General features: G+C 42.7%; 1 protein-coding gene across 7 annotated transcripts in view; it reads left to right on the top strand.

Annotated features, from left to right (window-relative positions):
* CFAP69 (cilia and flagella associated protein 69) overlaps positions 1-12,683 on the top strand; it is a 126,439-nt gene that overhangs the window by 67,376 nt on the left and 46,380 nt on the right. For 6 of the 7 annotated variants that reach the window (XM_085876643.1, XM_085876645.1, XM_085876644.1 and 3 more), the window contains 2 exons: positions 1,226-1,312; positions 11,354-11,458. In XM_085876643.1, coding sequence (XP_085732769.1) covers positions 1,226-1,312; positions 11,354-11,458 — 192 coding nt within the window. Of the gene's footprint in view, positions 1-1,225; positions 1,313-5,084; positions 5,165-11,353; positions 11,459-12,683 lie in introns of all 7 variants that reach the window. The other variant, XR_015056988.1, reaches the window with a different exon arrangement.

Below are 12,683 nucleotides of genomic sequence, written 5' to 3'. Positions count from 1 at the left end.
TGATGTGCGTGCAGGGGATTGGCTGATAATGTTTAAACACTTCATTACCTCCACTACCGAAGGTGGACAAAGTTTATGTTTTCACCCCTGTCTGTTTGTTTGCTTGGCTGTCTGTGAGCAGGATATTTCAAAAAGTTATGGATGGATTCGGACAAAATTTGGACAAGTTGCTTGTGTGATAAGGACAAATTGATTAGATTTTGATGAAGATCTGGATGTGAGAATTTTTTAAAAGTGATTCTTCACCATTGAGAGATAGGACCAAAAACGATATCTCAAAAAGTTGTGGACGGATTATGACAAAACTTGGTGGATGAGTTGAGCAGGAGACAAGAACAAGCTGATTAGATTATATATGGTTAAGGTCAGGATGTAGATCTGACCCATCAGTAGGATACAAAACGTAAACTGTTCAGCCTGGTTGTGGTACGTGCTCCACTGAGTGCCGTTCTGGTTCCACATATCATTGCATGTTTGAACTTCACCAAGCTGATCTAATCGACAATGTCTCGAGACAAGCTTTCCATTGAATCTTGCTGTAAGAAAATGAATGCAGACTTCTCTTGATTCCTCCTCTAAATAAGACGTAAGATTACCGTTTGTGCGATATCATATACATTTCTGATGGGAACCTTGCAGAGCATACATGAGGGGAGGAAGTAGAAGAGGGGGAGATCCACCACATTTGTGTACGTAATAGATAGTACGCAGAATGCCTTTTGCCAGTTGCATTCATCTCACATTAAACGGACCCCATTCAACATATGACAAACTCTATGAAAAGCTTATGAACTGAATGGACATGAAAACTACTGTATATAGCACCAACTCAACACACCACATCTGAGATAATCTGCCATTGAAGGTTCACCACATGGAGTCACCCATAGGCTGAGGAAGTGGCTATATCGATTGGGCAACGTTCTGTAAGCAAGCAAGGCAACAAATCCTCATCAATGGAACAAAAAATATTACTCGTGCAAAATACACCATATAATCTTTTGTGTTTACATTACAGATGCAACACCAGATGGGTCAATGGCAAGCATTTGTTGAGCACATTTACATGAAGAATCTTCAATGAAGAAGTGCTCGTTTCAATCGTATATGAGCCAAGATTCACATATGTGTCAAATGCCGATATACCGAAATACATTTGTGTTGATTTTGTTGAATGTGTTACTTCTGTTGCCCTTTAAATGGAAAGGCCGTTGTTTCCCATTAGATGATGGTGACACACGAGCAGGAAAAGGTGACACTTCAAGCCTGGAGAGACTTCGTGGCCAGAACATCTCACATCGACAATCTCAAGGTATTTCGGTAGCCTTGACAATCCCAAGTTTAAACTAGAATGGCACTCTTCAATGTTGTGACATCACCAGATATACCTCCGTCTACATTATTACATCATTAGACATACTTGTACCAAGTTCGATTTAAATCCCTGAACCCAGATTGAAACCATTAAAGAATTCTGGCTGCCAGACCATGCATCCGATCAGGTTGAAATTTCGAACATATATTCCCCATGACTACTAGATCTCAACTGATGTTTCATGTCGATTTGATGAAGCGGTTCAAGAGAAATAATTTTTTTTTTCAGATTTTCATTCAATCCAATATGGTTGCCAGACTATGTGACCTATTAATTACAATTTGTGAACACCCTGGAATCCCCAAGCTTTGGGGAACATGTGGGTGAAGTGTCCCCTCGATCTGTCAAGCCGTTCTGGAGAAGCAGATTTTTAAAGGTTTATTCTTCAAAAACTCATAGCTGCTAAACCATGTGACTTATGATGTCATAGGTGGAGAGCTTTTTGGTCCTCATGGATAGGCAACCATGCCTGCAATGTTTTGCCTCGATCTATTGATCCATTATGGAGAAGTGTTTTGAAGGTTTTTATGTTGAAAAAATATGCCTGCTGAACCACGTGACTGATGATGTCACTCCCCCCCCCCAATACAATTCAGCCCGCGGTGACCCTCAAATTTTTTTTCATTCTGATCAGATAAAGCGTTTGGCATATGCAATTATGATGTAATATCGAAGCCACCTATAACATCTTAAAAAAAATCACACCTTTGCCATGGGGAGCACTTGACATATGCCAAGCTTCAATTTTTTTTTCCATAGAGCAGCTTTGGAGATAGAGGTCCAAAGTTTTTCCTTTTTCCAACATGGCTGCCACACCACATGACCCATCACGTCATAATTATCATGAAAAACATTCCACATGAGTAGTCACAGCTATGGTGAAAATTTTGTGTCAATCGGATAAGTGGTTGCAGAGAAAACAGAGAAAATTAGCGCGGACGGACGGACAACCTGAAAAACATAATTGCCTCCGCTGACGGCATAAAAGAAAATCTGAAAAGTAAAACTTAAAATCACTTTTCAAAAGAATAACGTGGACTTTTATATTTACAAAACACATTCCAAGTTAACCAAGAATACACTATTTTGTGATGCCTCACCCAGAAGAATGCTGTGTACAGATTTGGTCACCACGTCTAAGGACCTTGCTCGAATAATGAGGGTTCACCATAGAGTGACTATCGATTCTGTCTTCTGTGCCGAGTTAGATTAAGCTTTGAGGAGTGGCTGAAGGAGACAGGACATTTTACACTACAGAGGTGGTTACAAAGGGATGTGATGGAAATGTTTAAAATAAAGTAAGAGTTGAAGGACTTTTCAGCAGAATGGACATTGACAGGATCAGACCCTGAGAATAAAGAAGAGAGTTAAGGTGACTTTAAAACAATGGTCTTTCACTCAGAGAGTAGTTAATGTATGGGATGGTCTTCCTGGAAAGGCAATGGCAGCAGAAACAGTGGATAGTTTTAAACTGGAATTAGATATGTACCAAGAAGCATTGGAGAGAGGTTGTTGGGTGATTGGGGGGAGCAGGTCAGGTCAGGTATGGGAGCATGCGCTGGAGCAGCACATCACTGCGTCCACTTCCCACCAGTACTACAGGGGCCTCCGTCTGGCCATGCCCCAGGCAGATGCCTGGCCCATCCCCATCTCCTTAAGATGCCGATCATCCTTCTGCAACATTGAGGGACATGTTCAGCCCATTGGCCTCCTCCATTCACGAGGCTCCCTTGCTGAGATAATCTGGTAAGCAGGATCAGCATCAGGAAAATAAGCCACATGTCCATACAGTCGCAGCTGACGGTCACGGATGATACAGGTAACAAATCTTATCTGAGTCTCTCTCAGCAACTACTCAATGGACACAAAGTCTTACCAGCAAGAGCCAAGAATTCTCTGAAGAGAACTGGTACCGAAGGAGTTCAGTCTCCATCTCACATCCATAGAGCAAGACGAGAAACACCAAGGACTTAAAGACTCGGACTTTCATCCTCTGCATATGTACCGACAGCACCACATCCCATGATCCAGTGAATCCGACATCCTCCCCAGAATCCAGTCCAGACAAGCTCTGAAAAGTGTAGGGGCCAGTATACCCCCCTGACAAACTCAAGCAACAACTGGAAATAAGTCAGAGATGGTATCACCACATCTCACAACTCTTTCGATACCAGAGTATTGATCAGTTTTGGTCACAGCCCTCAAAGACTGGTGTATGCCTGGTGTTGGCTTCATGGTTCGGGTGGTGGGCTTGGGATCCGAGGGTGCCGAGTTCAAATCCCGCTCAGCTGTTGAATTAATACCAGATGGCGTTAACTCGGCCTATCATCCTTACGAGGTCAGCAAAATGAGTGCCAGCATGCTGGTATACTGTGTCGGAGTGGCGACCCATCCAGGTTTATGTCCAATAGCCAAGGAGACTCCTTAAGCAGCACCAATGCCCTGCACTGAGTATGGTCCCAATCTCCTCTCCTCAAAGACTGAGAATCCTCCAGAGGGCATCCCAATTCACTGAATCAAATGCTTTGCGGAGATCAACATAGGCTGTGAGCAGCCCCTGCCGTAACTCTCTTCTGCGTTCGGTGAGGACCCGAAGAACAAGGATACGGTCAATCGTTGACCTCTTTGGTGTAAGGCCTGACTGCTCTGGACACTGGTGCTCAAGCAGATGGTGGCGAACCCTATCAAGAATTATCTGAGCAAGGACCTTGCCCGGCACTGAGAGCAATGTCACCCCTCGGTAGTTGTTGCAGTCCTGGCAATCACCCTTCCCTTTCCAGAGAGGGACAACGAGGCCCCTCTTCCAGTCAGTTGGGATGATGCCTGTGTTCCAGACAGAGCACAGAACTGCATGAAACGTCATGAGTGCAGCATTTCCACCAGCCTTGAGAAGTTCAGCATGGATGCCACATATCCCAAGAGCTTTACCCCCTTTCTACTAGTTAACTGCGGCCTGTATTTCCACAAACTAAAGTGTTTCACAGTTGATTGGAGGGTCAACAATAGGGATAGTTACACCCATGATGTCCAACTCAACCTCTGGTCAAGTGATTATTTTTTTGGTACAGCCGCTCAAAGTAACGGGCCCAGCGGATCTTCACTTTGGACTCCTCTGTCAAGAGACCACCACCCTCAGCTCTAACTTCAGTACACCAATAGATGGGCTTGGAGGAATGCAATGCAAAAATCCTCCAAGCAGGATGAGAATAACTTGACCACAGACACAACCGATTAAACTCATAAGGGTGTGCATGCCGCCCAGCCTTGGTATGAACTGGGTAAATCGCTCAGGATAAACCCATTTAACATTAACGGCCACTCGATACAGCTGTTGGTCATTTGTGAAGATGGTTACGGTTTTTCCACACTCTGCGGTCAAGCGTTTTCCCCCCTCCATTGCTGTAAACATCGTGTCCGGATCAGCTAGATCCATATCTATGAGTGGTGTATAAATGGCCATCATTGCAGGTTGGATGGATCGTCCTTGCTCTCTTTAGAGCTTTGTATTAAAGCCATCAAACTCTGGTGTGTTCTGATCAGAAGTGATTTGCTTCGGAAAAGAGAAATCCATATCTTGAACTCTTCTAAGTTGTTTTTGCTTGATGAGCCAATACGCGGAGAGGTAACACCACACGTGTGGCTTCTTAAACTGGCATCGCTGGTTTCTCAGGTCCCTTGTACCTTTGAACCGAAATGTCTTCTGTCACAGGTGTCTTCATTTCATCACGGGTCAATCGTCTGATGATCGCTTCATCTTCAGATGTGGAAGATATCTCCTGATCTTTTGTGGTAAGTAGTAATGCAAGAGAATGTGTTGAAACGAGTCCATTCTGGGATGAGATATTTGTGTTGAAGTTGTCAGCAACAACCTTAACGAGGCCACATTCAGCGTTGGCGGTTCCCCTAATCCCAGAGTGAACAGTTGCAGCCTTTGCTGCTGATCCCTTGAAATGCTGAAACTCATCATTGGAACAGGTCACACGATAGTTATACAATTTGGAGTGTAGTTGGTCGATTGGTGATCATATTCGTTATGATGTTTCCTATCAGAGCTCCTGGAAGTGTGCAGTCCAGTTTAGCTGATATTTTGTAGAATAGCAATTGAAGGGTTGAACTCACTGCTTCATTAGCAATATCTATATTAATTCTAGTCTGATAGGAACTGGGGTCAGATGACAACTGCTTAGATTCCTGTGCAACCTTCTTGGCAATTCGTTCGATGGAAACATCGATGGCGTCATCTTCATCTGATGCTACTAAGTTGATCGCAGTCGACGCTCTGCTGCGAAATAAGATTAAACGAGCGACACCTTCATCAGACAGAACCAGAAGCTCATGGCCAAGTATATCCAACAATTTGGATAACAGGGTTCGTTGAGAGTATAGCGTTCCACCATGATCCTTGTACATATTGTAGACTTCTACTGAATTCCAGATGCGCAACACGTCGTTTTTCATCGATAGGATGGTAGAACTGACAGCTGGCTCAATGTCCTGAGTTTCTCTGCCACTGTGTGCTGCTGCTGCAACAGAACGGGGTGCGATGAAGGACTTTCTGCAGTCATCGTGATATCTTGCATCAGCAGCATGAAGATCACTGATTGCGCCCATTCATCGTATCTTGACCTGGCGTCCTCCTTCATCCTAGCGGGAATCGATAACATCTAGAATAGTTTGTTTGAAAGTTGTCCGATCAACACGATCTGCAGTCATACAAAAGAGAACTCGCCGACAATGATTAGAATTATTCTCATCAAAGTCCATGATGCACTTTTCTCCGCAAAAAATGCAATATTCTTTAAAGTCAAATACTGTCGTCTTTGAGCGGCGGCTTCTTTTGCTTGTTGAAGCATCTTCCAAACAGACATTACTCATTTGTTTCAAGTGTCTTTCTATGTGTGAGGGTGATGTGTACGTTGACACACAGTCTCTATGACATTTGAGCTCGATAGATTCGTCTGCCTGTAATCTCTGTTCAAGCTCTTCATGTATACCATCTTGTCTTGCTTTGCTTGACCGGATGATACTTCGCACTCTGTCTGGACCAACTGTTACCAGAGGTTTTCCAGCTTTATTTGCATCGCAGGGACTGAAGAAACAGTCTCCCATGGTGATGGAGCCTCAACCTGTAACAATAGAGGTAATTACAAACATCAGTAAACATTTAATTTCTTTGTTTGTATTTTAAAAAAAAATTCTCAGGAAACAGGTTCCATCCACCCTGTGTACTTTTAAAAATCAATAAAATACACAGTTGCTTTCAGACAGATCATGTTAAATAGAATAAAAAACTTGCTTGCAAATCATATCGATCATTCTACTGTATGAGAAGACATTACTCTTAAAACTCAGTTCTCCATGTTTCTGTTATTACATTACAAGCCTCAACTTACTTGATCAGAAACAGTTCATGCTATTGATCTTCTGAGGTCAGCCATTTCTTCACAACTGTACTGGGGATAAACGGCTCTGCGCAAGCTATTTTCAAACAGTTTTGTTGTTGTATAACTGTACTGCAAAAACGCTGATCGGCACTGACAAATTCAGGGGGTAGGGTTATCCTAATTTGCATATTAATGAGATAAATTTCAATGTTATCAAATTGTAAGTGGGTTTATCATGACCAGTGACCCTAAAAACATGGGTTTGGACACCTCAACCAGGCTGTTTGGATGCTTACTTCTGGAGATATTAAGAAAAATTGTTATTTTGATAATGGCGACTGCGAATTTGCATAATAAGGAGCTAAATTTCAATGTTATTAAATTTTAAGTGGGTTTATCATGACCAGTGACCCTAAAAACATGGGTGTGGACACCTCAACCAGGCTATTTCGATGCTTACTTTTGGAGATATTAAGAAAAATAGTAATTTCGACAATGACCACCACTAATTTGCATATTAATGGGTTTCTACAAAAATGCTCAAGGGTGCCAGAGTGGCATCAATCGGAATATTCATTCATTTGGTCTGGTGATCACAAAAATGCAGAAAAACATTGAGCGGACCCTAATGCACGCTTTTCTGGTCAACACTCGGACTACCTCCCATCCTTGAGCTTGCCAACATCCAGCCAATGCTGGGATGGTACCATTCTCCTGGATTTAAGCTGCAACTTCAGTGTTGCTTCAACAAGCCTGTGGTCAGTATTGAGAAACGGAGCACTCCGGTAGACCCTACAGTTCTGAATCATCCTCCAGAGCCCATCAAGAAGCACATGTTCAGTCTCCTTTGCCACACCCCCAGCGTTGGAATACCAAGTCCAGCGATGAGCCTGTGGGCACTGAAACCATGAAAGTCACCCTAAGTCCATGACTTCTTGCAAAGTCAAGGAACTTAGTGCTGTTCTGGTTCACAGTTCAAGACACATGGGGACCAACACACATCTCATAACCATCGCCATCAATGCCAGTCGATGCATTGAAATCCCCGAAGACGAGAAGAGTTTCTCGCCTGGGGCGCTAATCAACCACAGACTCAAGCGCGGCAGAGAAATCCTCCTTCACAGTGACATTATTCAGCACAGTCGGGGCATATATAGAGACCAAGGAAATATGACACCCAAGAAGCGACGAATCCTCAGTCTCTTCATACGCTCGTTGACCGGTGTTAACGCAAATATCATGGGAGTCCGCTTATTGGACACAGCTACAGCAACCCCTAGGGTATGGTAACCATCCGAGTGACCAGATCAGTAATTGGTGTGACCACCCACCAGGATCTCAGCACTATTCGGTCTCTGAACCTCAGAGAGTGCTGCAATACCGATGTCCAAACGCTTTAGCTCAGATGATAGCAGAGACAGGTGATCATCCTCTCTTCGGGATAGGACATTCCAGGCACCCACCCGAAAGGACAGCCTCAGGTTAAGCCAAGGAGACTGCCATCTGGTGGACACCTCAGCACCACCCCCAACACACCACAATCTGACCCAGGAAGGTTACCCCATGCTTTTCCACCTATCATCAAAGAATGAGGTCCCAAAGGCTTTGCCCCAATCTTGTCATCCGCTGAGCTGCTCTATAGAGGGCAGCTGCACATGAGGTAGGTACTCCCACAGAGTGGGTTTTCAGTTTTCTTTGCATTTTTAGTCTCCGTTGGACTTGGTCCAAAACGGGGGCTTATGGATTTGGTCTCGATTTTTGTGTGCGTGCGTACGTGTCGGCAACCATACTCGGATATGTATGGACCAATTTTATTCGTACTTTGCACAGACAGCACATGATGGTAAACATATGCACATCATTTTGTTTCGTAATGCGATCAAAGATGGCCGACTGGTGGTGATTTTAGTCATGAAAAAACAAAACAAAACAAAAAACCCCGGTGTCGAACACGTCCTCAACCATTTCTCGGACTTGTATTTATCGATCTTGTTCAAACTTGGCACGCACATAATGAACGATGTCTTGCATAAGCACATCATTTTGTTTTTTAAAAAAATCAAGATCAGATCCAAGATGGTCGACTGGCAGCCATTTTAGTTGTTAAAACACCAAGTGTTGAACACGTCCTCAACCTTTTCTCGGACATTCATTCACCAATCTTGTTCAAACTTGGCAAACAGATAATGAATGATGGCTTACATAAGTATGTCATTTTTTTTTAGATCAGAACTAAGATGGCCGACTTGCAGCCATTTTAGTGGCAAAAAACCTGATGTTGAACACATCCTCAACCATTTCTCGGACATGCATTTACTGATGTTTAAACTTAGCACACAGATAATGAATGAGGGCTTACATCCGCACGTCATTTTTTTCTCCGAGATTAGATCCAACATGGCTGACTGGTGGCCATTTTGTTACTTCAATGTGTACCCAACCATTTCTCAGACATGCATGGTCCGATTTTTTTCAAACTTGACACAAGCACAGTACGTGATGGCATACACGTGCCCCTCACTTTATTTTGTGATCTGATCAAAGATGGCTGACTGGTAGACTGGCAGCCATTTTAGTTGGACATAAATATGGGCTATCCCTTTAACTCCATGCATAAAGATGACTAAAACAATCGGGGCTATGACATTTTTTTGTGTTTTTTACCTGTTTATGAGTTTTGCGGAACAAAGTGTTTTATGGTGGCCAGAGTGCAAATCCTGCCACTAACGTCCTCAAAAGAGATACCCAACTGCAGGAGGTACTTCATTGGAAAAAGTGAAGTGAAGGAGGACAGGTTATGTTTTTAATCCTGCTGGGTGCCCATATCCATAAACCTTCCTCACCAGGAAGCCTGCTAGGGGATATAGTTTAGTCGCCAAAACCCAACCATGAAATAGGTTAGTACAGGTTTACATCGTACCTGTAGCAAGTCACAGATCTGGTCAGGCCTGACCTGACAATAGGGGAGTGGGAGGTACCCAGAGAGGTTTACATGGATATCGGAAAGATTGTTCAGTCCTGTTGACATCCAATATTGCACGATCACCATATGTCTTCATCCTTATAACTATTGGAAAGATGTTCAACATACATTGTTGTTTTCCCATTGAAATTATTCGGCCACGGCCAAGCGAAGTGTTAAGGTCGAGGCTGTTTATTCCTGATACATGAAACACCCTGTCGCCCATGCCGAAAGAAAACAGACGTTTTGGAATGCTGGCCACATTTTCCATGCAATCAGCATGCAACTTTTGTTTAATATAAATATTTTAAAAAAACTTCTCCATGTTAAAAGTTTTGTGTCAATCACTCAAGCGGTTTCAGAGAAAAATTTAAAAGTGAACAAGGAGAAAACGACATAAAATGCCATAGCCCCCGTGGTTTTCGTAATTTTGCCTAGTTTGAACAAAATCGGACCATGCATGTCTGAGAAATGGATGGAGACATGTTGAGGTAACGAAATGCTGCCATTTGGTCATCTTGGATCTGATCTCGGGGGGGGGGGGACGTGTGTATCTACGCCATCATTAATTATCTGTGTGCCGGGTTTGAGCAACATTGGTAAATGCATGTCTGAGAAACTGTTGAGGACAAGTTCAACATCAGGTTTTTACAGCTAAAATCGCCACCATTCAGCCATCTTTGATTGAATCGCGAAACAAAATGATGTGCATATGTATGCCATCATGTATTGCCTTTGTGCTGAGTTTGAACAAAATCGGTCTGTAATTGTACATGAAGGAGCTGCGGATGTATGAGACCCAATCCATAAGCCCCCGTTCCGGACTAAGTCCAACGGGGGCTAATAAAGGTGTAAAAGTGAGGGCGGAAGAAATAAAAGGGCCTCGACTGATGTCCTACAATTTGGTCGAGGATAGTTGTGGACGCCTATTACTAGTTTTATACATGTCGAGCCGATTTCATGTTATCAATCTTCGTGTCCCATTTGCTCTCCTGTAAATGCCAGTATAACTATGAAAATGTCAGAGGCTGTCTGTGTGAAAGTTCCAAAACCATTGGTCTGGAAATCAGCAGCAGGTACTGTATCTCGTGTGGTCTCAAGGTATAAAGTAATGCTTTCAACATTGGAAAAAGACAATTTCACTGCAACATTGACATTTGCCTCAAAAATGAAAAATAAATAATTTGAATTGTGCACTTGGGGCCGTCCTTTTATGAAATACGTATTGAGGGGAACAGGGAGTTAGGATAACGGAGGGAGCAAGGAGAGCAGCGAATGCAATTTGAGAGGAAATCAGAGTTGGGGGAGGAGGGAAAGTAAGAAGCATGTTTGGAACTTTGTTGGGTTGGGGGGGGGGGAGTCGGTTACCCAGAGAGCAGGTTGTGCCAAACCAAATGGTTATGCTCCATTCACACTGCATGTGACAAATCCATGGTCCCAGACAGATTAACTAGTCCAAACCTTCGATGTACTAACTTCTGTCATACACGTCTCAGCTCTCAAAACATTTCATGCATGCTAAACTTTCTGTGTTGAAGAAACCTTCATCAATTTGATATTTGCAGTGAAAGAATTCCACATGGCTCTTGTGACTGGCAATTGCACTGCATGACCTGTGCATTCCCTTTCCAGGAGGCTAAACGGAAGCAGGAGGAATCAATCGAACGTTCTAGATCTATGCAGAAAAGACAAGGACTCGTACAGCATCGCAAAACTCTTGGAAACCTGCGGGTCACGGTAGGTTTATACCCATCCATCGTCCTGTAACAATACCTGCGTGGACAATATGAGTCCATGACGGCAGTTTGAGATTCACTTCACAGACTACACTAACTGTGTAATACCAATAGGTGGTCCTAAATTTAACTGTAAAGATGTTCATTGTTTTAATATAACAATGACAGATGAGATAATCCTCTGGACTTCAAAGGTGTGAATGGTCTTTGTTCAATAGCTCTTCCCCCAGTTTTTGTCTAATCCCGACGAAACGTAGCCTGCACACTCAGGGGTCGGGAGTTCATGACGAAGGTGTAAGCTCTTGCACAAAGTCATGAGATCATGTAATGCGCAGATGGTCGTAGTTCATGAACTGGTCATCATTTGCGTTACAGGGTCAAAATATTCAATTTTTCAGTTTTCTCTGTGTTGATAGACATCACCAAGCTACATGCACTTGTGTGAAATTTTTTTTTAGCAAAAACCACTAATTATCATCCAATATGGTATTTTTAATTATGAACTTTAATGGATAATGCATTACAAGGAAAACACATTTTTGCATTTATCTCACATTCACCCTTTGAGTAAATTGGATGTGGATCAGTTATCCTTTGGCCGTTTTAGACAATTCAAGTGCCAAATTAATCCTGAGAATCTGCTAGATACATAACTATGTAAAGATATTTACTAGATCTCTTTTAGGAGTTTGTACGTATTGGTCAGGGTTTGCTGAATAATAACGACTTGAATAATCAATTTTGCATCATGCAACAGCAAGTTCCAAGTGTTACCTAAAAATAACAAAATAGATTGAAATAAATTCAGTTTATTCCAAATTTGACTCACCACATCCACCACATCTGCTGCCTCTGCCTGTTTACTCCACCCCGACTTGTATCACTTATTTCCCTGTTACACAAAAACTATTGCATATTTTTTATTTCTGTTTTTCCCACATTAAACGAGACAAAATTACCTTTCTTCTCATACTAAGATATCTAGATATCTATGGTTTTTCTGGTCTGTAGTCAAAGTGGAAAGTGGATGTTTCGAAAAACATGTAACAACTCCGCCTTTTTAGGGTGACCAGTTCATGAACTACGACCAGATGTAGAAATGTTCTGTGCAGCAGGGAGATCAATTATTGTTGAATGGATGAAAGATGTCACGAGAGTGTTGACAAAAAGCCTTGCGATTCCGATAAGATAAAGCCATACTAAAGGTAAGGGTTTGAAGTAATGTA

The sequence above is a fragment of the Eptatretus burgeri genome, chromosome 4 (genome assembly GCF_056783735.1).
Source record: "Eptatretus burgeri isolate ZD-2024b chromosome 4, Ebu_testis_v1, whole genome shotgun sequence".
NCBI classification, from domain to species: domain Eukaryota; kingdom Metazoa; phylum Chordata; class Myxini; order Myxiniformes; family Myxinidae; genus Eptatretus; species Eptatretus burgeri.
Note: the sequence above shows the minus strand (reverse complement) of the source record. Positions and strands in the feature narration are given on the sequence as shown.